The sequence below is a fragment of the Nannospalax galili genome, unplaced genomic scaffold (genome assembly GCF_000622305.1).
Source record: "Nannospalax galili isolate Female #2095 unplaced genomic scaffold, S.galili_v1.0 scaffold28, whole genome shotgun sequence".
In the NCBI taxonomy this organism is placed as follows: domain Eukaryota; kingdom Metazoa; phylum Chordata; class Mammalia; order Rodentia; family Spalacidae; genus Nannospalax; species Nannospalax galili.
Window position 1 is genome coordinate 3,275,389 of NW_008359594.1, and position 23,932 is coordinate 3,299,320.

General features: G+C 51.8%; 1 protein-coding gene across 1 annotated transcript in view; it reads left to right on the plus strand.

The window, feature by feature from the left end:
* Positions 1-23,932, plus strand: part of Pstpip1 (proline-serine-threonine phosphatase interacting protein 1) — a 40,967-nt gene that overhangs the window by 14,470 nt on the left and 2,565 nt on the right. Inside the window, exons 2-11 of the mRNA XM_008823437.1 lie at positions 11,424-11,524; positions 12,343-12,417; positions 17,698-17,732; positions 17,972-18,078; positions 20,127-20,189; positions 20,708-20,806; positions 21,636-21,681; positions 22,137-22,216; positions 22,658-22,756; positions 23,203-23,299. Of these exons, the coding sequence (XP_008821659.1) occupies positions 11,424-11,524; positions 12,343-12,417; positions 17,698-17,732; positions 17,972-18,078; positions 20,127-20,189; positions 20,708-20,806; positions 21,636-21,681; positions 22,137-22,216; positions 22,658-22,756; positions 23,203-23,299 (802 nt within the window). The remainder of the gene's footprint in view (positions 1-11,423; positions 11,525-12,342; positions 12,418-17,697; positions 17,733-17,971; positions 18,079-20,126; positions 20,190-20,707; positions 20,807-21,635; positions 21,682-22,136; positions 22,217-22,657; positions 22,757-23,202; positions 23,300-23,932) is intronic.

A 23,932-nucleotide genomic window follows, 5' to 3' on the forward strand; every position in this document is an offset into this window, starting at 1 on the left:
GGTATGGTGCAGTGGGGTGCAGTGGTGTCCACCAACCCAGGGCAGCACAAGGGAGGTGTATACACAGGGCTTTGATGGGGAAAAGGGTAGAAAGTGGCCCTGAAAACAAACATTACTGATGCACAGGACTACCTCAGCCAGCCCAGCTTCCTAGGTCCCAGGGAACAACACTTGCTACTTGCTGTTAACGACCGTTAACGATGTATTTTCCAAGGTAGTGTGACTCTATACAAAGGTAGTGTGACTCTATACAAATGCCAACTGGCTGTGCTGGGCAGGCCAGAGAAATTTCCTGTTTCCCATATGGAGCCCTTTTCTTAGAGGCCTTCTTTTTGCTTTCACTCTGACCTTAGAACCCGAAGAATGCCCTGCTTGAAATCTACTCTATTCATGGGCAGCCTTGTGAACCCTTCAATTTTCTGCACCCCTGGTTTTTTGTCTATAAACATTGTGGTATAAATCAACTTCTGTGGCTAGAAGACTGATACTGGGTGGCATGCAAGACTTGCCCCATCAAGGGTGAGGAGTCTCACAAACATACCCACTGCAGGTGCCAGGGCCTGGCTAACCCCAGCTTCAAGGGCAATTTCAGCCAGTTCAAGGACCAGTCTGAGTCCAGAACCCACTGAGGCTGCAAAAGAGTCTTAGAGATCTTCCCCAGAGGCCACTGAGGTCTTGAAAGGGAGGAGGGAAGGCGTAGACTCCCTAGAGCACCAGGGGCTCATCTCTATCTCTTAAGAAAACTCCAAGTGTCACTGAGCCTGCCAGTGACTGCAACTCCAGCCGCAAAGCAGCATGTACCATACCAGCTCTGCAAGGGCACGAGGTATGCTCGCTCACCCCATTTTCCAGATGGAAAAATTGAGACCCAGATAAGTGTCACAGCTAGGCTCCAACCCCAGTTCTCCTTTTCAATGTCCTTTTCTGTTGACTTTTAGCCAATATATGTTAACCACAATGGGCAGCATTTTCCAGAAGTACTTCCAGTGTCCAGGTTCCTTCTTGAATCATTTTGTGCAGTCCTCAGAGATCCTGGAAGGGGGTGCTATGTTCATTCCCACTTACATAGGCAGAAGTCTCAGCTCTAGAGGTTAAGTGACTAGCCCAAGGTCATGGTCTGTGTGGGTAGAACTGGTCAGATGCTTGGACTTTTCTGAATCTACTGCCAGGACTCCCTCTCAGGCTGGGGTTCCCCTAGGATGCCCTCTTCCAGTGCCCAGTTCCAGTCCCTGGAGGGAGTCACTTACAGGCTGGGGCAAGGAGCCCTGTGTGGGCCAGCTAAAGGCAGGCCATGAGTGGTGCCTGTCCTTCCCATGGAGACAGCCTGGACTCCCTCTGGCTTGTGATAGGGGTCTGTGTCTCCTCCAGGTCTCAGGTCCAGAACAGCTTTGTTCCCTCTTTCCCTGGCTCCTCCCTCTTCCTTTCTCACTTGCCCTCATCCCAGGCATCTGCCTCTTACTTTACCCTCTGCCAGGTCTTGGACTGCTGACCTGGGGCAGGGGCTCCATGGATAGTATGTCAGTAGTCTCATTGGGCCTTAGATTCTCATTCTGTGACAGGGCAGTCACAGTACAGCACTGACTTTGCAGGGTCTCCGAGGACTAGAGGGACTCCTGAAGCAAGAGCACCTGCCTCACGATGGTCTGCAGCTCACCAGATCCCCCACCCCCCACCCCACTGGCTCATTTCCTCTGAACTCAGAACCTGCTTCTTCCTTTATGTACCCAAGACACTTCTGACCCGCACTTTGCCTGATGTGGCTCTGCCCTGACCAATTGCACGTCCCTCTTCAGACACCATCTCTTTCTCTCCCTTCTGATTCTGCTGGCTGCTGCCTGGAAAGTAGGCATCAGACCTCCAGGCTTCTTCCACCAAAGGGGCTTATTCCCACCACAGGCCTCTGCTCCCCACCTTAAGTACCCCACCACTTCGCTTCCCTGTCTCTAACATTTTGATTTCATGAGCCTTTGAGACTTGGTAGAGTTTGGTGGACTTGGTGGAGCCAGTGGGGAAACACTGCAGGATCTCATGGAACACGGCCTTCCTGGGAGTATGGTAGGGGCCTTTCCTTCCTCACAGTTGATGTCCATTTGAAAACACAAAGTCTGCCAGCCAGCCAGACCTTGGTCAAAAGCCAGATGTGCCTACCCAGCAGAACGTAACCTCTTTGATGCTCACTTTTCTATCCTCAGGACCACAGTCATGCCCTGTGTTTAGTATGACCAAGTTCACGTGCAGAAGGCCCTTTTCCTAGGCCCCTCCTCCAAGGTGTTCCTGGGATGCCTTGAGAGCTCACAGAGCTCTATGTTGTACCCCCAGAGGCTGTAGGGTGGTCTCAACCACAGCCCTGCACTTTGGAGCCCAGAGTGAGCCCAGACATCCCAGAGGCCTGGCAGGCTAGGTAATGTGGAGGAGAGGCCCTGCAAGGCCAGGGAGACTATCAGACTGCCACTTGGTGTAGGGCTGGGGCTCTGGAAACTCCTTTCTAACCTCAAGCTCTGTTCACCCAGCTGGACATAGAAAATAGCTTTTACCTCAAAGGGAGTAAGAGAGTTTATTCTTAAGCCAAATATGAGTGACCATCACACTAGAACATGAATTCAAGTTGCCCCAAAAGACATTTTCCACTATGGAAGTGGTTATATGAGATTTTATTAGTTACAGAAGAAAGGAAGTCATAAATCAAGACATTTACCAAATACATTGGTGGGGACCACAGGTGGGCGTGTAACAGCTAAGTGGGGAAACTAATGGGCTTCAGATGCAGGTGACATTCTTAGCGTTTGCATTGGTGGAAGCTAGAGGCCTGCTAGGGATACTTTGAAAGGACATGAGATCAGACATGGGTGGGAAATAAGTGATTTCAAAGAGACTGAAAATGGCCCAAGGTAATTTGGCTCTAGTCTGCAACATTTTAACTCTCCCTAATCAATCGCTAAGTTCAGGTACTTGGCCTTATAGATTCTTTAACATAGATTTTGCTTTTCTTTTCTTTCTTGTTTCTGGGACTTCAGTTTATACTCATCTACCCACGCTGGTGTACCACGTGCTATAAAAAGTCTGTCTTTGCCTTATTGGCATTCTCTCTCTCTCTCTAACACCTAGTCTGAGCCATCTCAGAAAAGCTGCAAAGCATGGCCAACCCCTCGCCCATGTATCTGCTTGTGTAGGGGCTCTTCCAGCACCTGGGCCAGAAGTACCTGACACAAAGTACCTAGTTGAGCAGGTCACCTAAGGCTTGGGTCCTCTCTGGCAAATCCCTGGCCTGCCTATATATCACCAGTGACATGGTGTTCTCCACCTATCAAAGCAGCTTGCCTGGCGCTACATTTCTAAGATTACTTTGTCCTTTAGGAAGCCCTTCCTTGGATTGACCTGAAGTTGACTACCCTGCCCCCACCTCTATAGGCTTGGGCCTCTGGGGATGCCAATCACCATGCTCTCTCTACCCCTGATGGCCCCATGGAGATCTGTAGGGAAGACAGCATTCCTCCAGAGCTTGGGTTTGTAACCCTCTCCCTACTCATCCTTCCTTCCTCACTAAGGCCCTTGGCCATCCATCCTTCTTTCCATCTATTTGTCTGTCCATCCAAGTCAGATCTTGTTGGTCCTTTGCCTTCCTCAATTCACCAACCAATAATTGTGGGAGTGAACCCCATCTCGGTAATAACTGGACAAGTCTGGCTGCTGTCCATTGGTTTATCATTCCTATCTATACAATGGCTATCCCAGGACCTGCCTCAGAGGACTGCTGTCAGAGGAGACAAGTCTGGCTAGCTTATTTAAAGGTGCTAAGTAATGAGTCATTGAATCCACAAGCAAGTGGCTGGGCACAGCTCAGGAACCAGCAGTCAAAAAGCCACATCCTCTGTAGGGTCCCCCGGTGTTTTTCCAGCCCCTCATTTGGTGCTTTTCTGAGCACTACTGAGCACAGGGAGCCAGGTAGGTGTGGCCTCCATCTTCCCAGATCTTACCTTCTCCAGAGCACTGCATTTACTATGTCAGGTTTCCCAGCAGCCTTTGTGGCTGAGTCTCTCAGACAACAAGAGGCAAGCAACAGGAAAGCAGATGAGCTAGCCAAGGAGCAATGGTGGCATGGTGGCTGCAGAGCCCCTGCTGTCAAAGGGCTGAGGGAGGAGAGGCGGAGGCAGCCAGCCATGCCGAAGCGTTGAAAGTAGAGGTAGGAGGGCTCATTGCCTAGCATCGGCTCCATGCCCATCAACAAACAATGATTTTTTTTAAGGCTTTAGAAAATGAAGAGCCCAAGAGTGTATGAGATGCTAAAAAGATTTTCACTTGGTAGGTAGGGTACAGTGGGAGACTTAAAGCTTCTTTCTTTCACCTTCTGGAACTTACTCCCAGGCACATGCTAGGGGCTTTTCCAGCCATTTTCAGACAGAACATAGGCCAGCCCAACCTAATGCTCACATCTCATGTATTGGAAGTTCCTGGTCTCCCAACTTTGCACAGGAAGTCTCTGATAGAAAGGGGACAAGGGACAAGGCTGTTTTTCACTTGCCACGCTGTCCCACGCTACACTGTCAGTGGCTTCTGTGCCCCTATACACAGGATGCAGCAGTAGCTCTGAAGGAGTGTTCTTCCCTATGCTGTTGTAGCTGGTGGCACGTGCCAAGGACAGATCTTTCCCTCTGTAGGCTCTGCCCTCCCCACACTACCCCCACCACAGTACCCATTATTTGTTCCCTGCAGCTGCCATTTCTGGTCCCCTACTTCATTCACCCCAACAGTCTGCTCCATGCAGCTGCTTTACGGGGGGCAGGGGGGCTCCCCTCTCCCTGTCAAGGCAGTGCTCCTGGATGGAGTTAGGCCCCCATTTTGTTCCTAGGTAAATTTCCGTGCTAGTTCCTGAGCCTACTGAGCACTCTCACCCGCCCTTCCTCCCTTTCCTCCACCCAGTGAGCAGCTGCAGTCAGCCTTCCTCCTGACTTACTAGGGATGAAACTACTGATCCCCAAGTTCCAGAAGCCCACGGACACACAACACCCTGCTGAAAGATTACCAAAGTCACTTTCTCTCCCAGCGTACCTTCGTCCCCAAGTTCCAGAAGCCCACGGACACACATCAACACCCTGCTGAAAGATTACCAAAGTCACTTTCTCTCCCAGCGTACCTTCTATAATCCAGAAGCCCCAAGATAGACAAGTGACTTGACCAAGATCACCCAGCTTATCCCTGGCACATGAAAACTAGAACCAAAAGCCAGGCCTTCCCCAAGGCAAGAAGTTCATCTATCTGTCCTCCCATATCCTTTGTTCTGGAATTCCATGCAAGGGAGTCTTTAAAAAAGGTTCTGCTAGGGGGCTGGAGAGATGGCTCAGTGCTTAAGAGCACTGGCTGCTCTTGCAGAGGACCTGGGTTCAGTTCCCAGCACCCAATGGCAGCTGACAACTATCCATAACTCCAGTTCCAGGGACTCCAATATGGGCATTACATGCACAATGGTGTACTTACATACATGCAGTCAAAACATTCATACACATTAAGTAAATTTTTTTTTTCTTAAAAAGGCTCTGCTCCCCTTTAAGTGGACCCTGGGATGGGGGAAGGCATTAGATGGCTCAGTTTTCCCAGCCAGGCCATGGAGTCATGGCAGAGGGAAGAGTCTCTCTGGTGGAGAGATGTTGACCAGCAGGCTGGCAGGGACAAGGCATGGGAGCTAGCATTGACCAAGTAGCCACTGTGTAGTTGACCCCAAGTATGGGGCTTTGTAGAGAGGTGAAGCAGGGGAGGTTAAGGATCATGTCCCTAGTCTGGGCAGTCTAAGTTCAAGTCTCACTGTGTCCTGTAGGACCCCAGGTAGATCCAGATTCCAGTTTCCTTATTTGGGTGGGGGGTGGTCATAATCTGGACACCAGTATCCACCTATTAGCTCTGATCTGTACTCACTGTCCTTTCAAGACCACCCTAGTTTTTGTGTGCTTCTCAGATCAACCCTATGTAGTGAGAACAGTTTGGCCCATTTTCACAGGGAAGGAAGTAGAAGCTGGGAACTGCCAGGGCCACAGAGATGAATCACATCCAGGTTGTGGAATTCCTTCCAGTGTCTCAGGCAGGGTTGGGAACCCTGACTGGATCTGGCAGATAGAAGGCTGACTGTCAGGGCCAGGAGAGAGGTCAGCCTCCTGCCCCCACATCCCTGATGAAGAAACCAGGTCTAAGAAGGGAAGGGGTTTGCTCAGGTGCCCTGATCTCTGTGGCCAGCTCCTGTAGCCACAGGAGTGATACAGTCAGGAAAAGAAGGAATTGGTGGCAGGGATGGAGCTGCTTCTCTACCCAACCAGTGGAGCCTGGAGCAGGGGCTTGGAATGGCACACTTGTAGCCCCTAGAGGTGTCAGTGGGCCACCCCTGTAGGACAAGACACCCGGATGTCTGCTGCATTCCCTCAAGGCTGAGGCAGGAAAATGCCTCTTCTTGCTCTCAGCTCTCTTGGATTCATCCTCCTGGGTGAAGCCTAGGTGGTCCCCCTGGGGCCCAGAATGGCTACACACCAAGGATGGCAAAGCTGATCCCACATCTGACTCAGGTGGGCCTCCCAGAAGAAGGGACTGTGCCTAGTTACCTCCCAGGACCTTGGCCTGGATGAGTTGTTCCCAGGCCCTGTGGCTGGGTGTGACTTCTAGCTGTTTGCTGGTGCTCCTTTCTCTAGGCAGTGCTACTCTGACCAGACCCTGAGAGCCCATGGCACATAGATTAAAGCCTGAAATATAGCCTTACTCTGAGGTGGAAACAATTTGAGCAATCATTTTCAAAAGATATCTTTTGTTTTGACTTGGTTTGGGGGGTTGTATTTGCTTATATTTTTGTTGTTGTCTCTTTTGTTTTTTTAAGACAGGCTCTTACTCCATAGATCAGGATAGACTTGAACTTCTTCCTAGCCTCTGGTGCTGGGGTTGTGGACATGTGCCACCATGTCCAGTCTCAAAGTCATATATATACAGTGTGTGTGTGTGTGTATGCACTTATGTGTGTATGGTGTGTATGGCACATATGTGTGAAGGCGCACATGTGTTTGTGTGTGCATGTGGAGGCCAGAGGACAAGTTCAGGTGTTACTCCTCCATTTACCTTGTTTATTGAGACAGAGACTCTCACTATGACCTGGAGCTCACTAGTTTGGGTAGGCTGGCTGGTCAGCAAGCCCCAAGGATCTACCTGTCTGCCTCCTCAAAACTGGGATTGCAAATGCATGCCACCATGCTCAGCTTTTCTATGTGGGCACTAGGAATCAAACTCAGATCCTCATGCTTACGTAGTGAGCACTTTACTGAATGAGCTGTCTCCCAGGCAAAAGTTATCTTTTTACAATTAATTTTTTCATCTTTCAAAGTGAAACCATTTTGGAGCTGAATGGGGTGGGCTTAGTCTACTGAATAGCATGTAGGGCTGTGGCTCTGCAGATGGACTAACTTGGTCAAATAGAGCATTCTGTCCTGAACAGCTGAATTGCCCTCTTTGGGCTTCCTCATTTCCACCCCTTCCTTGCCAGGTCTGGGGTAGGGCAGTGGCTTGGGTGTTCAGGAGTAGTGTGCAGCAGGTGGACTCAACAGATGGACAGCTTGTTACCATTTTCCCTGCTCCCAGTAGCCAGCGACTGAGACCATGAGCTTCAAAAGAGTGTATTCACAAAGTGGCTGAGTCCCAAACCTCAGATCTGCCCCCAGGACAGGGATTGGGGATGTTTATGGGGTCAGGAAGTAGGATGATCCAGTGTGGAAAAGGGGATGGAAGGCAAAGTAATTCATAGTCAGCACATACACAATCATACTTCACAACCATTCATGAAAACATGGTCAGAAATTAATGGCATTAGCTTATCTAAGGGTGGAATTTTGACTTCCTGAGGTTAAAAGTTCACCCATGTGACACCTGTGCAGGCCCAGGTGAAGAATCAGTAGTTTTGACAGAAATGGCCTTTAGGTTCTTAAAAAAGAAAAAAATTTATTGGGACTCAGTAGTTAAGAGCACTGGCTGTTCTTGCAGAAGGCCCGGGTTCGACTCCCAGCACCCACATGGCAGCTAACAGCCATTCCTAACTCCAGTTCCAGGAGGTCCAACACCCTCTTCTGTCCTCTGCAGGCATTGCAGGCACACACATGTGCATATCCATTATGCCACAGGTGTACTTGCATACATGCACACAATACACACATACACATAAAATTTAAAAAAAAATAAATAAAACTAAACATTTTCTTATTTATTTATTTATTTATTTATTTATTTATTTATTTATTTATTTTATTTGAGACAGGGTCTCCCTGTAGCCCCAGCTGGCCTGGAGCTCACTATGTAGACCAGGCTGGCCTTGATCTCACAGAGATCCACCTGCCTCTGCCTCCCAAGTGCTGGGAAAGGTGTGTGCCACCATGCCCAGCTCAGAATTAGTGACTTTAAAAAAAATTTTTTTAGTGAATTTTTGTGTATTTCATACAAAAAAAAAAATCTTTATACCTCTTCTCCTTTGGCACCCCCCCCCACTGGAGTTATTACATTCTGTCATTTAAGGCCTATCATGTAAAGTTAGTGTCCCCAAGTTCATCCACTGGGATCTAGCCGGCCTATCTAGAGTCTCTCCCTTGAAGAAGATAAGCTCTCAGCTGCCAATAATTCTTTGACTAAGATTGGGGTCTGCTATTCATTTCCACAGTTTTGTGCTGGGTTTTTGTCTGCTTAAGTTTGCATGGGTCTTGTACATGCCGACACCATTGCTGTAGGTTTATATGAGAAGGGTCCCAGGTGCCTGTAGGACTATTTCTGTATGCTCATGCACCTCCTCCCTAGCTCTTACAATCTTTCTGCCCCCTCTTCCTCAATGATCCCTGAGCCTTGGATGGGTGGATTTTAATATAGGAGTCCTGTCCAAGGACCCACACTCTGTAGACTCTTATTCTCAATTAGTGACTTTTAAAAGAAAACTGAAAGCAACTAACTGAGGGCACAGATGCTCAGCCAGATTAGGGAAAGGTACAAAGACTGGTGAGGGCCGGCGTGGTGGCACAAACCTTCAATCCAACACTCGGGCAATCTCTGTGAGTTAGAGGCCAGCCTGGTCTACATAGCAAGTTCTAAGTCATCCAGGGTAACATAGTGAGACCCTGTCTCAAAAAAGAAAAGGCCTAGAGAGGGTAAATGAGACTAGGCCTGGGTGTTCACTCTCTGGTAATTACCAAAGCCAGGTTTAGTGTTATTCCCTTTGGACAGCTGCATCCTGGGAACAGCTCTCAGGTCCTGGAGAGATGCTTTAGGGCTGCAGATGATCTGTATTTACAACTGCAAGTCCTCCTCTTGGTAAATGCCTAGCAGTTTGTAATCAACAAGGGCTCCATTAAAAAAAAGATTTATTTTATTATTTATGCATATGTATGTGCCTGTGTGAATAGATATGCACATGTGTGTGCCTGTAGAGGCCAGAAGAGGGTGTCAGATCCCCTGGAGCTGGGGTTACAGACAGTTGTGAGCTACCCAACGTGGGTGCTGGGAACTGAACTTGGATCCTCTGCAAGACCACAAGTGCTCTTAACTGCTGAGCCTCCAACAAGAGCTCCATTTTAATGTCACGATAAGCAAGACCACAGGCAGGATTTGGTTGACGACTGGCTAAGGGTAGACAGGAGGAGGTAGGGAGGTGGTAAGAGGAGAAGGGAAGCTAAGACATCCCCCAGTGACTCTGGCTTTGGATGCAGTGGGCCTTTGGATGGAACAATTTTGATAGAATCTGGCTCCTCTCTTCAACAACATACTGAACAATAAATGAGTCAGTCTACCCTCTGAGAAGGTGGCTGGTGTGGGGGTGAAAGAGGAGGGAAGTGGGGGCAGGGCTAGGAGTCAAGGCAGGCAGCCCTGAGGGGCCAGGCACTTCCTTAAAGCAGCTAGGTCACTTGTGACTGTGGCTCATTCTGCCAAGTGTCTCTATACAGAGGCCGGATGGTCTACAGCAGGCGCTGTGGGGACTTGAGCTCCTGAGGACCTGGGCTGCAGGGCCCTTTGCTGCCTTCCACCTCCTGAAGGATGGCCACTGTAGGTCTGGTTTGGATTTTCTTTCTACTCGGGCTCAGAGGACAGAAGAAAGATCCCTCTAGAGAGTCAGGTCTAGGCATGGAGGGGAGATCCTGTTAGCCCTCCCTGCTAAGCGCTACATCTCCCTCAGAGGTACAGTGGGGGAGCATCAGGCCCCTGGGGGTCTAGGTTCTGGTCCTTACTGTGGCTCCAGGCAGGCCTTTCCCTTTTCTGGACCTCAGTTGCCCAAGGGCTGAGGGACACTTGGTAATTCTGGGGTCTGTGGTTTTGTGGCATGAGTACTGACATCCAGTTCAGTGACCCCCCGCCCGACAGGGAAGGGCTGGGGGGTGGGGGAGCCTGAGGTTCCCAATTCACTTTCTTCTGTGCTGCCACAGGCTTCAACCTATGGGTTTCCGGGGAGAGCAGAGGCCAAATGTGGAAGCTATGATCTACTTACTATGCCCATGCCTAGAGTCAACCATGCATACAGGACCCAGGAGAGCTGTGGAGGGATGAATGAGGCCTAGGTCTGGGGATTGTAGGACCTCTGGCCCCTCACAGTCCTTGCATTCTACCTCTGTCCTCTAGCTGCCCACACTGACAGCTCAGACACATACTCAGAATCCACTGGTGGTTGGGGGCTCAGGTTGGTCAGGAGGCAGCCAGGACTGGTTGGGCAAGTCCTGGGCATAAGACAAGCTGCTTCCCAATATTCCCAAAGATGCCCTTTTTGCCTCAGTTAAGAGATGACCCATGACTGGGGGTGCAGCTCAGTGCTAGAGCACTAAGCACATCTAGCATGTGCGAGGCCCTAGCCTTAGTCCCAGCACAATGAAAGAAAAGAAATGACCTAGGATGGGCTAGGGCATGCCCAGGTTGACACAGAAACCACCCTCAATGCCTCCTCACCAGGTTTATGTGAGAGGATGACCCGGGGCCATGCAGAGAGCCCAGAGTGGCACCGGGATACAGATAGTGCCCATGAATCCCTAAGAGGCCATGTAGTGTGGAGGGACAGAGTGGGACTTGAGGCAGCCACCACTTTTACTTCCTGTACCTTTTTCCTCACTTAGCTGAAATAATAGGATGATGAGGGCAGGAGCTGCAACAGGCATTCTGTGAGAGAAAATCTGGGGTCTGGCTGTCATGGGGCCTCAGTGGGGCCCCCTCTCATCTACTGTTGTGTCAGTTGATGTGTCTTGGGCTCTGAGGCCTGATGCCAGGCTCAGCAGCCTCTGCCCAGTCATCTGGGGCACTGGAGTGTGCCAGTGTGAGGCTGGGACCCATCTGCAAGTGCTTGACCTTGGATGGACATGTAGAGGCCAAAAAGAGGGTGTTCCAAAAGTGATCAGCAGTATCCCCGCCATCCTACTGGGGCTCTCATTCATTATCCTATGTTACAGTGCAGGGATTTTACAGCCCACACGGGCTACGAGGTGCTGCTGCAGCGGCTACTGGATGGCAGGAAGATGTGCAAAGATGTGGAGGAGCTGCTCAGGCAGAGGTAAGCAGGGACAGGCCAGGGGGCAGGGCAGGTAGGGAGGGCGGCTGCCCTCATCTCAGGCTTCAAAAAGTGGTTAAGTCCCCTATCCCAGCCCAGCTGCTGTGAATGTGGGGCTGCTTTCAAAAACCATGAGCTAAGGCTGGGGAGATGGCTCAGTGGGTAAAGCATTTACTGCACAAGCATTAGGACCTGAGTTCGAATCCCCTCCTATAACAAGATAAAAAGAAGAGACAGGAGAATTCCTGGATGCTTATGGGCCAGCTAGCTTGGTGTATGCAATGCAGAGTCACAAAGAGACCCTGTCTCAAGACAGAAGACAAGGAATGACAACTAAGATTGTCCTCTGACCTCCACATGTGCACCATGGCACCTGTGCACCTACACTCACATGCAGAGAGAGAGAGAGAAAGAGAGAGAGAGAGAGAGAGAGAGAGAGAGAGAGAGAGAGAGGAGGGAGGGAGGGAAGGGGAGGGAAGGAGAGAGAGAGAAGAGACAGAGAGAGACAGAGAGAGGAGGGAGGGAGGGAGGGAGAGAAGGGGAGAGAAGGAGAGAGAGAGAGAGAGAGAGAGAGAGAGAGAGAGAGAGAGGCTGTTTCTCTTAGACCTGGGTGTACTCCAGGTGGCCCACCATGCAGTATCTCTTTATATGGCCCTGTATTGGGCTCATATTCATTCCCAGAAAGATGGGGCTCAACTTTTTTCAGCAGCCATCCTGTCCCCAGAGAACCATGGGAAAACTCAGGTTCTGCACAAGCACTTTGGGGGCCATAGTCAGTCAACAGTGGAGGAGGGGACACACTACCTACTCTGTCCTTGCAGGGCCCAGGCCGAGGAGAGGTATGGGAAGGAGCTGGTGCAGATTGCGAGGAAGGCCGGTGGCCAGACAGAGATCAAGTAAGCATCCTGGTGGCTCCTACCTTCCCTCTGGAGAATCTTCTGGACTTTACATAGGACTTGGGGCTTTCTGTTGTGGGGTGGACGGGGCATGGGCTGGCAGGGGTGTCAGGACCTGCTTGGTGCCTGTCATTGGGCACTCTGTGGTCAGGTTCTATGTGCTAGTCTTTATGCTCAGAAGAGCAGGAGACATTGTTGCCACCAGTCCTCTCCTTTACCCAGGCCCTTGCCTGTTTGTCACAGCTCCCTGCAACATTGTCTCAACCTGTGCTTCAAGGATGGAGGAGCCAGGTGAGGGCACACCTGAGTGCCAGCACCCACTTCTCGCCCACCAGCTGTGGGCCTGGCTATGCCCAGGACTCCACTGTCTCCACTCCTCACAGCAGTGGGAAAAGAGCATAGCCTTCTTTGGAGTCTGAACAGGGGCCAGGGACCACTGGACCAAAGGAAGTCATTGGGGTCACTTTGATAAAATGTGTGGGTTCTCTAAGCATTCATATAGCCAGCCTGGACAGAGCAGGAGAGAGTCACTGACTAAAATTTAGGGAAGTGGGAGCAAGTATGATGCTCCCCTAGGTGGGGCAGAGACAAGCTGAGGGTCAAGGCTATGAGTCACCTGGGACTGACCAGCAGAGAACAAGATGTAGTTGTGAGCTGAGTGTCCTGGGAAGGGGGAGGCATGCACTCTCCTACCCACTTTAAAAGCACGTGGTGGCTGAACTGATACCCTGGATGGGCTTCACTCCCTGGTTATGGAAGGCAAGAGGGTCAGTACCTGCCTACCTTGTTTACTGTGGGACCCTCTGACAGTCACTCCCCCTAGATGAGTCCTAAGTCCCTGCCTGTGAAAGGGATGGTTGCCCCAAGAGGCCCTCTGAACACTTGGAATGGCAAAGAAAGTGTGTTCAGTGAGCATTGGGGTCTTTGCAGACATATTTGCCCCATGTACCTGCCTTCTACACAGCAGATAAACTAAACACTGCTTACTTGGGAAGATGTACCAGCTAGGCTCCCTAAACCATTTTCTTTGGCCTGGCCCCTGGCCCAGTGACAAAGCCACAGGGGAAGCTGCACAGGGAGATGACAGGGTCCTTGGAGGTGGAGATGGGGGCTTGGCGGAGGCACTACTTCATGCAAAGAGGGACCCCAAGGGTATGAGTGGAGACAGAGTCTGCCTTGATGCTCCGGCCTCCAACAGAGGAACTGGAGCTAAGGTTCAGGCACAATGAAGGCTGCAGCCCAGATAGGAAGGTGCCAGGAGCAGGACAGGGTTGGGACAGGAGATCAGGGCAGAGTAGGGAGCAGGGGCCTGGGGCCCCTCCCAGGAGGAGAAGGCATCCCTGCCTGACTGCTTGTGTGGATAAAGGCCCAGAGGTGCAGCACTAGGCATACTCAGAGCCTGTGCATGGTGAGGTGAGGTGAAGCCTACCCCTTCCCTCAGAAGTGTCCCCTGCAGCCCCATTGATCCCTGCACATGGTGGCATTTTGGAAGTGTGCTGCTATGTCTTTAGCTGTGGGCCAAGCATCTGTCATCTGCCCATGTACTCAAGTATTTATGGAATACTTCCCATGTGCTGTAGCCGTGACTGCCAGAGAGAATTAAGAATTCAAAACAAGGGGCTAGAGAGATGACTCAGCAGTTAAGATCACTGGCTGTGCTTACAGAGGACCTAGGTTTTGTTCCCAGCACCCACATGGTGGCTAACAACCTTCTGTTCCAGGGGATCTGATGCCCCCTTCTGGCCTCCATGCACACTGCACAACATGAATACACTTACATACATGCAGGTAAAACATTCATATCATAAAATAAAAAAATAAAATAAATTTTAAAAGATTTTAAGAAATCAAAACAAGACCATCTTACAGCTCGGTGAAATGAAACTTCCTCCTCCTCTTTATCCCATGCCAAAGACTAGGTCATCCTAGTCAGACTAGGTCATCCCCTCTGTACCAACCTGGAGGGATCTTGGTAAGAAATGTGAGTGGGTCCCATTGTACCTCCTTGGTTCCCTGGCATGGACACTTGGGCAGATGGTTTAGTCCTTAGGAAAAAGAGTCTTACTTGTGGTCAATCTCCAGGACCCACTCCTCCTGGGTTAGGGAGCTGCTTCTGGCATGTGGAAAGTTCATTCTCAGCCCTCAGAGGGCAGGCAGAGGGCTGGGAGCAGAGTGGAGGAGGCAGCAAAGACCAAAAACTGGGGGATTAAGTAACCCCATAAGTAGTCCACACCAAAAGGGCTGTGCTGGCTGCCCCCACTCCTGCAGCCTAAAGACCAGTGTGCCTGCCTGGGTTCCAATTTCCAACCTTATAGCAGCTAGGGCCTCACAGGACCCAGGCTTGGTTCACATAAATGAAAGAAAGGTTGATTGTATACTTTTTGGGGTCTTTTTGAGAAAGGGTCTTCCTATAACCACAGCTGCCCTAGAACTTGCTATGTAGACCAGGCTGGCCCCAGTCTCACAGAGATTCACCTGCCTCTACCTTCCAAGTGCTGGGATTAAAGGAGTGAGCCACCATACCCAGCTAGTTAATTGGATCTTAAAATGATTTTTTTCCACACCTCTTTCAGAGCCTTGCCTGGCCCTCTAGTTCTGACTAAACCATCACCTCCCTGGAAGGGCTCACCTCCTCCCATCTTGCTCCTGCTGCCCCAGGCAGGGTGCAGTGGGTGCCTCAGGGGAATGGAATGGGTCTGGGTCAATGTCTGGTGAGCCCCTCTGTGGTCCCAGATGAGTAGGGACAGCCACCTAGGGGCACCTCACTGCCCACCTCCTGGTCAACTCTCACAACCCTAAATGAGGTTTTCCTGTCCAATTTTGCATGATCTATGCTCCCCCAAACTTAGCATGAATGAAGACATCATTGAGGAGGCGATGGCTCTGTTTCCAACTCAGTACCAGCTCACCATGGGCATAGGGAGGTCACAGGGGACTGCTTCCAACTGGGAGGCATTAGCCTCCTGGCTGGCAGTTGGTTAAAACAGCTACTTAATGTGATGTATGCCATGTGAGTGGAGAGGATACTTGTACTGGGAAAAATAGACTTCTTGAGCATAGAACTTCCATTTTAAGTTTCCTGAGAACCAATTCAAAAAGGCCAACAGGATGAGTTACACCTGTGAGCACTGGTGGCAGATGACAGAGGTCAGAGAATCATTTTGACCCCTTACCACTCGAGAGAAGGTGGGGTCACCACCGCAGTCATCTCTCTTCTTACCAACTACATGGCCATGGGCGCAGGGTTTTGCCTCTGTGACCCTCAGTTTCCTCACCTGTAAAGTGGGCATAATCTGGGTGTCTTGGTTAGTGGGGTTGAGGTGGAAATCATTCAGGCCAGCCATTCTCACACTGAATGTGTCATCAGCCCCTGACAGCAGGCCTAGAGAGACCTGGATGCCTGCATTCTGATGGCTCACTGCCAGCTGCTGGTCTATGGCCCTGTCATTCAAGGAAAGGGTTTGGCAGTAACTATAATCCTCCCTCAAGCCTCAATCCCCAGGTTTTGATCCTACCAGGTTGTTTCTCCTCCTTGCTCTCAGTTTTCCCAACTGTCCAAGGAGAAGAGGGAGGCCCTGTGAAGCATACTTTGCTCTACCTTGAGTAGGGCAGAAGTGCCCCCAAGGACACCCAGAGAGTGGGTCATGAGATGGGCGTCATGCCCCCATTTTGCCACCAGGGGGCAGGAGAGCGCTCTGTAGAGAGGTAGTGAAAGGCTGTGTGCGCTGGGCAGTGGCAGGCAGACATTATGTGACCCCAGCCAGCCTGGCCATATTCTCGTTTCAGTTCCCACATCTACCTGGGCTAACTGGATTCTCAGGTGTCCTGGTGAGGAGGGAGTCACACATTTTTTGCCCAAGGGCACATAATGCTTGAGTAGCAGAGCCTGGCCATCTGGCTCCAGGGTCTGCTGCTGTTGTGTGGGGGAGTGCAGAGCAGGAAGCAGCCAGGAGTTCCTGCTGATTGCCTAGGCTGGCCTCCATACCATCGCTGTCCTCCCCTGATAAGAACTCATTCCTCCTAAAGGCCCTGCTCCTGAGAGTTGTTGGGCTTTTCCTTACCAGTCCTGTTTCTGCTTGGAACCTCTCTAACCTCCCAGTAAACAGAACTGTGTTCTGGGGTGCGAGTTCCTGCACCTCAGCTCAGCTGTCAGCATCCTCAGGCTCTGGGAATTGCTCCCTGACAATGTCTGCCAGAGAGAGTACAGAGCGTCCAGTTCTATCTCTTTTTAATGTGTGTGGGGGTCATTCATTGTGTGTGAGGCATACTGACACTTAGAAGTATCTGCTTGTTTTAATCTGAGGTTCAAGTAAATTTAAATTTAAATTTTATTTTTATTTTATGTGTTATGCCTGCATGTGTGTAAGTGAACACATGTCATGCAGTGCTGGTGGAAGACAGAAGAGGACGTTGGATCCCCTGGAACTGGAGTTACAGCTGGTTGTTAACTGCCATGTGGGTGCTGGGGATTTGAACCCAGGTCTTCTGCAAGAGCAGCCAGTGCTGAGCCATCTCTCCAGCCCCTGGAAATTCCTTGCGTGTGGACAGGGCTGAGTTTTTTTTGAGATAGAGTCTTATTGTGTAACCCAGGATGGCCTTGAACTTGTGATCTCCCTGTTTCTGCTGCCTGAGTGCAAAATTCCAGGCTGTGCCACCCCACCTGGCTGCCCAAGTGCCTCACTGGCTCCATCTGGCACCCTTCCTGCTTAAGCCCCACCCGACTCCCACACTGCCCCATACAGCCTCTTCCCTTCCCAACCCTCAGTCCCCTCCCTGGTTTAGTCAGTGACTACAGCTCTCTCTGCCTGGACCCCTGCCCACTTTTTACCTTCCATATGCCCTCCAGGCCACCTTCTGGAAGGGGCTGTCCATGGCCCTCTCCTGCTTCCAATTCATCTTGGTAGCACAGGATTGTGGGAACACTGGGTGCTGTAGAGGAAGGGAGGTTTCAGTGAGGTAGGGAGCATTCTGAAGACAGGTTCCTCTTTTTTAAGAATGCAGGAACAAGTAGGGGGGTGAGGGGATGATGGGATAGCTCCCCTTCCTGCCACAGTGAGGTTTGATTGCTTTTTAATTTCCAAAGAGAGCTCTGACTTCCAGAAATCCCAGTTTGGAGTTCACATGGGTGGTCACCATGACTAAAGGGTCCCTTGCACCCAGAGTAGTGTATATAAATGGCTGATAGCTCTCTCTCTCATTAAAATGAATGTCCCACGGACCAGGCAGGACTTCAGGTTCCTGCAATGTGTCTGCTTGCTTACCTGGATTTCTGTTTTGCAGTTCCCTGAGGACCTCCTTTGACTCCCTGAAGCAGCGTAAGTTCCAACCAACCCCACATGGGCAGCAGGGTGACAGGGCTGCCTTGGAAAACCCAGGTCCCTCACAATCAGAGGTGACGGAGTCTAGCTAGGAAGAATGGGCTTGGATTATAGCCCAGCTTTATACCAGGCTGAGGCTGATGGAGGATGTGGGGGGTGAGAGGTGAAGTGTGGGGGTGTCAGGCTGGTCCAAGCAAGGGTAAGCTGGGGTAGCTGAGGCCATACTGTGACCCTAGAAATGGAGAATGTGGGCAGTGCACACATTCAGCTGGCCCTGGCCCTGCGTGAGGAGCTGCGGAGCCTGGAGGAGTTCCGTGAGAGACAGAAGGAACAGCGGAAGAAGGTGAGGCAGGAACTTGTGGCTACAGCTAGCCACAGTGCTAGGGGGCCCTATAGGGGGTGGACAGCATCTGGACTTTGGGGTGGCTTGGTGAAAGGGAGATGTGGTAAAGGCTTAGTTCTGGGCCCAAGAACCCCACAGAGGCCCTGACCCAGAGCTGACTCATGCCAGGAAGAAGAAACAATGTGGGGCTTCTTCAATATCTTAGTTCACCTACTGCAGAGGGTGAGGGATAGCTCTGGGAGCTCAGAGGAGCCAACCTGAGTCAAGTGGCCCCTGGAAGCTGGTTCTGAAAACACGATCTGGGCTGTTTATTTGAAAAACAGGCAGACTTGGGAGCCAGTACTCTGCAGGGCTGCCTAGCAGGGAGAGAGAAGACACCACTTCAGGGGTACAAGGCAGGGCTCAGGGCTCAGCTGATCCTGGAAGACACTTCTCATCAGAGGGTAGAGCCTGGCTCACCTCACATGGAGTGGCTGCATGACAAAGAAGTGAGCTCTCCATCAGGCTGGAGGATGCTTACCAGGAGGCTGCAGGTGGCAGTCTCCAACTGGGTCTCTGACTAGCTGAGCAACTGCTCCACTGGGAGGACAAGCAGGATACAGGCTAGTTTCACAGGTTCTCCTGGGGCCTGTGGAGGAGCCCTGGAGAGAATAATCGGCACACAGCTCGCTTGGAGAGGAGGGCCACTGCAAAGGTCCAAGAGCTGAAGATGGAAAAGCTGTGACAAGGCTGGGGAGGATAAGGAGGTTCCACTTCATAGCTAGAGCCAAGCTACACCTGGGGGTCCTGGAGAGGCCCTTCTCTCCCTGTGCCTCCGTTTCTCTCTTGTATGATGAGGCTCACTTGTCCTCCTCTAGTTTTGAGAACTCAGCCTTTCACAAACAGTGTGGCTGCATGTTCTGTCTGCACACACAGCCGTTCTTAATTTTCTTCCTCAGCAGAGTTCCCAAAGCAATCCCCAAAAGCTACCTGGCCTTGAGGTGCTGGAGCAGGTGACCCCTGTGATCTGGGGCTTGCCAAAGAATATGCAGAAAACTTGCTGTTACCAGCAAGGCCCTGGCTAGGCTAGTCCCAGCTCTCTGTGGTCAGAGGGCCTGTGATGTCTACAAAAGCTGCTTTGGACCACAGCTCCATCCCTACAGATGTCAGGCCCCTGGCAGCAGAGCTGTGGTGTGCAGTGAGCCTGGCTGTATCTAGGTACACCTATGATGCAGAAGAGGGGCACACCATGTCCTCAGCTGGTCCAACGCACATGAAGATTTCAGTGTCTGTGCTGTTGCTCTATAATCAGGTGTCTTGCCAGACCCTCTGCAGAACCCCAGCAACAAACCCACTTCAGTCCTAACACCAGAGGCATTTCACTTTGAATTTTTTACCTGACCCCCAGCCTCAGTCCTGTTTCACTCTCCCCATCTGAACAAGAAGCCTGGCTGGTGAAGGCTGCTGTATCCATGGTGTGGTCATGAGTATATATATGTGGGCGCTTGACCAATGGTCACGAATAGGTGAACATGGGTGTGTGTATGCATGGATAGCCTGTGGGTACGCAGAGAAGGCCTGAGGGTGAGCACCTGGGAGATGGAGACTATGCATACTTGAGTGTGTATGTGGAACTCTGTGTGAGCCAGTGATGTGTACAGGAGCTTGTAAATGAAGGACTCAGGACTTGTGTGAATATGTACACACACACACACACACACACACACACACACACATGTGTTTGTGTAGGTTCTCTGGATGGAGACCAAGCCAGGCTGGGGTCCACAGCAAGGACACACTAGGTGTACCCAAGGCCTGGGCTTCTCTGTCATTGTCCGAGTTGTAAAGGAGGCAGCTCTGAACAGGGACATTCTCGCTCTCTCTCTCCTCTCTCTCTCTCTCTCTCTCTCTCTCTCTCTCTCTCTCTCACACACACACACACACACACACACACACACACACGAGCCAGGAGGGGTGCTATGCCTCATCCCAGGGACAACTCGTCCTCTTGGCTTAGGGGAGCATCCTGAGGCCAGAGCCCCCAGCTCAGAACCTCGTGTCCCCTGCAGTATGAGGCTGTCATGGACCGTGTCCAGAAGAGCAAGCTGTCACTCTACAAGAAGGCCATGGAGGTAAATGGGAGGGTCTGGTCCCCTCACAGGAGTCCCAGGCTGGGCTTCTGGGACAGGCTTGCCTCAGTCTACCATATACATCGACCTGTTGGGGGCTGCACTGAAAGCCCAGGTGTATGAACTCAGGCCTTTCAGGGTCCTCCTAAAGGGCAGAAGGACAGTCCTATTCACACCACTCACACAGTAGCCCATGGGTGATCCACAGTTAGCAGAGGGCTCCAAAAGTAGAAGGGAGGAGGGATGCCTGAGCAGGGTCCCTAGGACACTGGACAGGTAGGGGAAAGGGGGCCATGAGAGGCAGCAGGTGCAAAGGCCTGAACAGGTAGGGCCCAAAGTCTCCATGGGATCAGGCCCCACTTTTATCACCATTCCCAATCCCCACATCCCTATCCCTGGGAGGGACAATCTTTTCCATCATAGCCCCACTCTATAGGGAGGAGGGAGGCTGGGCTCTGGCAGTCTCACTCCAGGGGACCACAGAGTAGGACTGTGCAAGCCACACCCCTCCACACCTGCAGTCCAAGAAGACATACGACCAGAAGTGCCGGGATGCGGATGATGCCGAGCAGGCCTTTGAGCGTGTTAGTGTCAATGGCCACCAGAAGCAAGTAGAGAAGGTAGGTAGGGCACTTGGGGAAGAGGGGGTGGTGTCACCATCACTCAAAGTTGCGTGTGCATGGGTAAGAAGTCAGAGAAGGGCTGCCACACACCCCGAGGCTGAATCTGCACATGGGACATGCTGGCTGCTCACCTTCCTGACTGTCTGCATTTGTGCAATGGGTGCCCCTCGACCTCAGAGCATAGGGTCACCCCACTTCCCTCTGCCACCTGCCAGAAGTACCCAAGGAACAGGTCTTCTGCAGTGCAGACCCGGAACTCACGGGGCAAGGAGAGTAGATGCTGATTCTCATACAACTCTGGGTCAACAAGGCCCATGTCACAGACAGGAAATGGGCCCAGGATGGTGAGTCTAGGTCTCAGAGCAAGAAGGCTGCAGAGCAGGGATCGAAATCTAGGTAGTCCAGGGCCAAGCTCATGGTTGCACTGGCATCTGGGCAGGGTGGGGGTGACAGAGCTACCCGGGCCCCTAATCCATTGCATAGACAGGAAATCTCAGGCCCAGAGAGGCGAGAGGCTTGTGGGTGAGCTGGGGCAAAGCCCAAGTTCTGGCCAGTAGATGCAGCAATGGCTGCATAGGCAGGGCCTGGCCACATTCCCGCTGGCCTTGGCATCTTGTGTCTCCCACGGCTGCAGGTTTCTGCTTTCATTTCCTTTACATGGAACCAGACTGGTCCCTTGTGCAGCAAGGCTGCTGGTGAATGGTGGGATTCACTCGTGTTTTGCTCATGGATATCCCTGGGTGGTCAGGGGGTGTGTCAGTCACTTCTGACTAGCTCCAGGGCCAGATCCCCTGAACTGGGGCTCAGTGCCACTCTGTCTCCTCAGAGCCAGAACAAAGCCAAGCAGTGCAAGGACTCAGCCACAGAGGCAGGTACGTGTCCTTAGTTACTTCTCCTGAGTGTCTGACAGCCTGACCAGTCCTTGCTCAGCTGAGGACACAGCCTCTACCTGGTGGCAGTGTCACCTGCATGCCACTTGCCCTGCAGGCATGCTCTCCCACATGTGGAGACAATACTTGCCCCTCTACCATCAGTAAAGAGGTGGGACACAGAAAGTGAGTACTTGGGCACTGAACTTGTGGGTGTAGGTTCCACTCCAGCCCTCAGAGCTCAGTGGAGGAGATGAGAGTTCCCTAGAAAGGGCTGTATTGGGAGGCTGATGTTGACTGGCAGCCAGCCAGGCCCCCTGGGGAGGGAGATCCCAGGACCTGAGGGAGGTCATGTTGGAGGGACTCTGCAGGAACCACAGGCAGAGGAGCTCATGTCTGGGAACCATCAGGAGAGATCCAGGCCACCAGGCCTGGCTGAGAGTCCCCTGTGCTTGCAGAGCGAGTGTACAAGCAAACCATTGAGCAGCTGGAGAAAGCTCGGAATGAATGGGAGCAGGAGCACCGGACCACCTGTGAGGTGAGTGAGCCAGGTGTGCAGCCTGTTTCCCCAGATACATCCCTATTCTATTTGTGGGAGGCTGGGGCTGAGGGATGACATTTATTCATTCTACTTCCAGTCACTGGCTGGGCTGGTGCTAGGGTCTGTCCAATGTACTCACTGTCTGGCTTTGTGCTATGGACATACATTGTTCACAAGACCCAAACTGAGACTCAGACAAAACCTATCCAGGGCTCTGCTGGTGGAGAGCCAGGATGAGTCCTATGCCTTTCACATCCACCCCTTCCTAAGAGCCTAACCTCTCTCCACCTGCCCCAGAGCAGGGGTGAGGACCTACAGGGACATCTTTGCTTCAGACTTAACTGTAGCAGAATGGCCCTGCTGGTCACTCTGCTGAGCTATGAGTGGACCTGCTTGGCCTGGACCTGCAATACCTTCCCTTCTCCCTCCCACCCTTAGGCCTTTCAGCTACAGGAGTTTGACCGGCTGACCATCCTCCGCAATGCCCTGTGGGTGCACTGCAACCAGCTCTCCATGCAGTGTGTCAAGGATGATGAGGTGTGTGCTGAGGGGTGCAGAAAGGGCAGCACAGCATGCTCAAGTCCATTAGAGCCAGTTGGCATATACCCGGGCCTCTGCGGTCCACACAGAGGAGTTGCAGACTCAGCCTCTGCCCTTGGCCTCCAAACACAGGAAAGACTGTGTGGCAGGGGGAGTGTTGTGTCGCCCAGGGCACGTGCACTGCTGGTGCTTCTGTGGTTACCTAGCACCTGCCCTCTCCTTCAAAGTCCCTGGCCCTGCTCTCAGAGCACAGAAAACTGCCCCTTTGCTGAGTAGGCAGAGTGGATGATAAAGGCATGAGGCAGGACTCCAACCCCTCAGCCAGGCCCGAGCAGTGACACCCCAAGGTCCTCCTGTCAGCACCGAGCCTTATGATTCAGATTGAGAGAGGCAGGACTATGGCAAGGGCAGGTATCCAGCCTTTGTTCTTCGTTTGCTCCCAGCTCTATGAGGAAGTACGGCTGACCCTTGAAGGTTGCAGTGTGGACAGTGACATCAGTGGTTTCATTCAGGCCAAGAGCACAGGCACTGAGCCCCCAGGTAAGGCCTGGTCTGAGGGCAGCTCAGCCTAGAGCTGGCCCGGGGTTCTCAGCCTGGAATGCCAGGCCCAGGCTGGGGTGGCTTCCAGCTCCCTTCTGGGTGGAGGTGGGGATGGGTGGGGGAGGTGCGTGTAGTCCAGTGGCTGGGCCCTTGGCCTGCTTCCCTTGAATAGTTTTGTGTACCAGAGCTGGAAGGTGAAGCAGGAGGCAAGGGTGGGGACTAGAAGTAGGAACACTTCTACCCCCTGGCCTGTTTGGCTGCACAGTCATGAACCAGAAATATCCATTTTGAGAGATGGCTCAGCAGTTAAGAGCACTGGCTGCTCTTGAAGAGAACCAGGGTTCAGTTCCCAGCACCCACATGGCAGCTAACAACCATCTGTAACTCCAGTCAAAGGGGACCCGACACCATCTTCTGGCATCTGCAGGCACTGCGCTACACAGATACACTTTTTTATATACATGCAGGCAGAACACTCATACAACAAAAAATAATTTTAAAAATCCACTCATGTGGATTTGATCAAAAAGTTTTTTAAAAATCCACTCATTTAGCCAGGAGTGGTGGCACACGCCTTTAATCCCAGCACTTGGGAGGCAGAAGCAGGCGGATTGTTGTGAGTTCAAGGCCAGC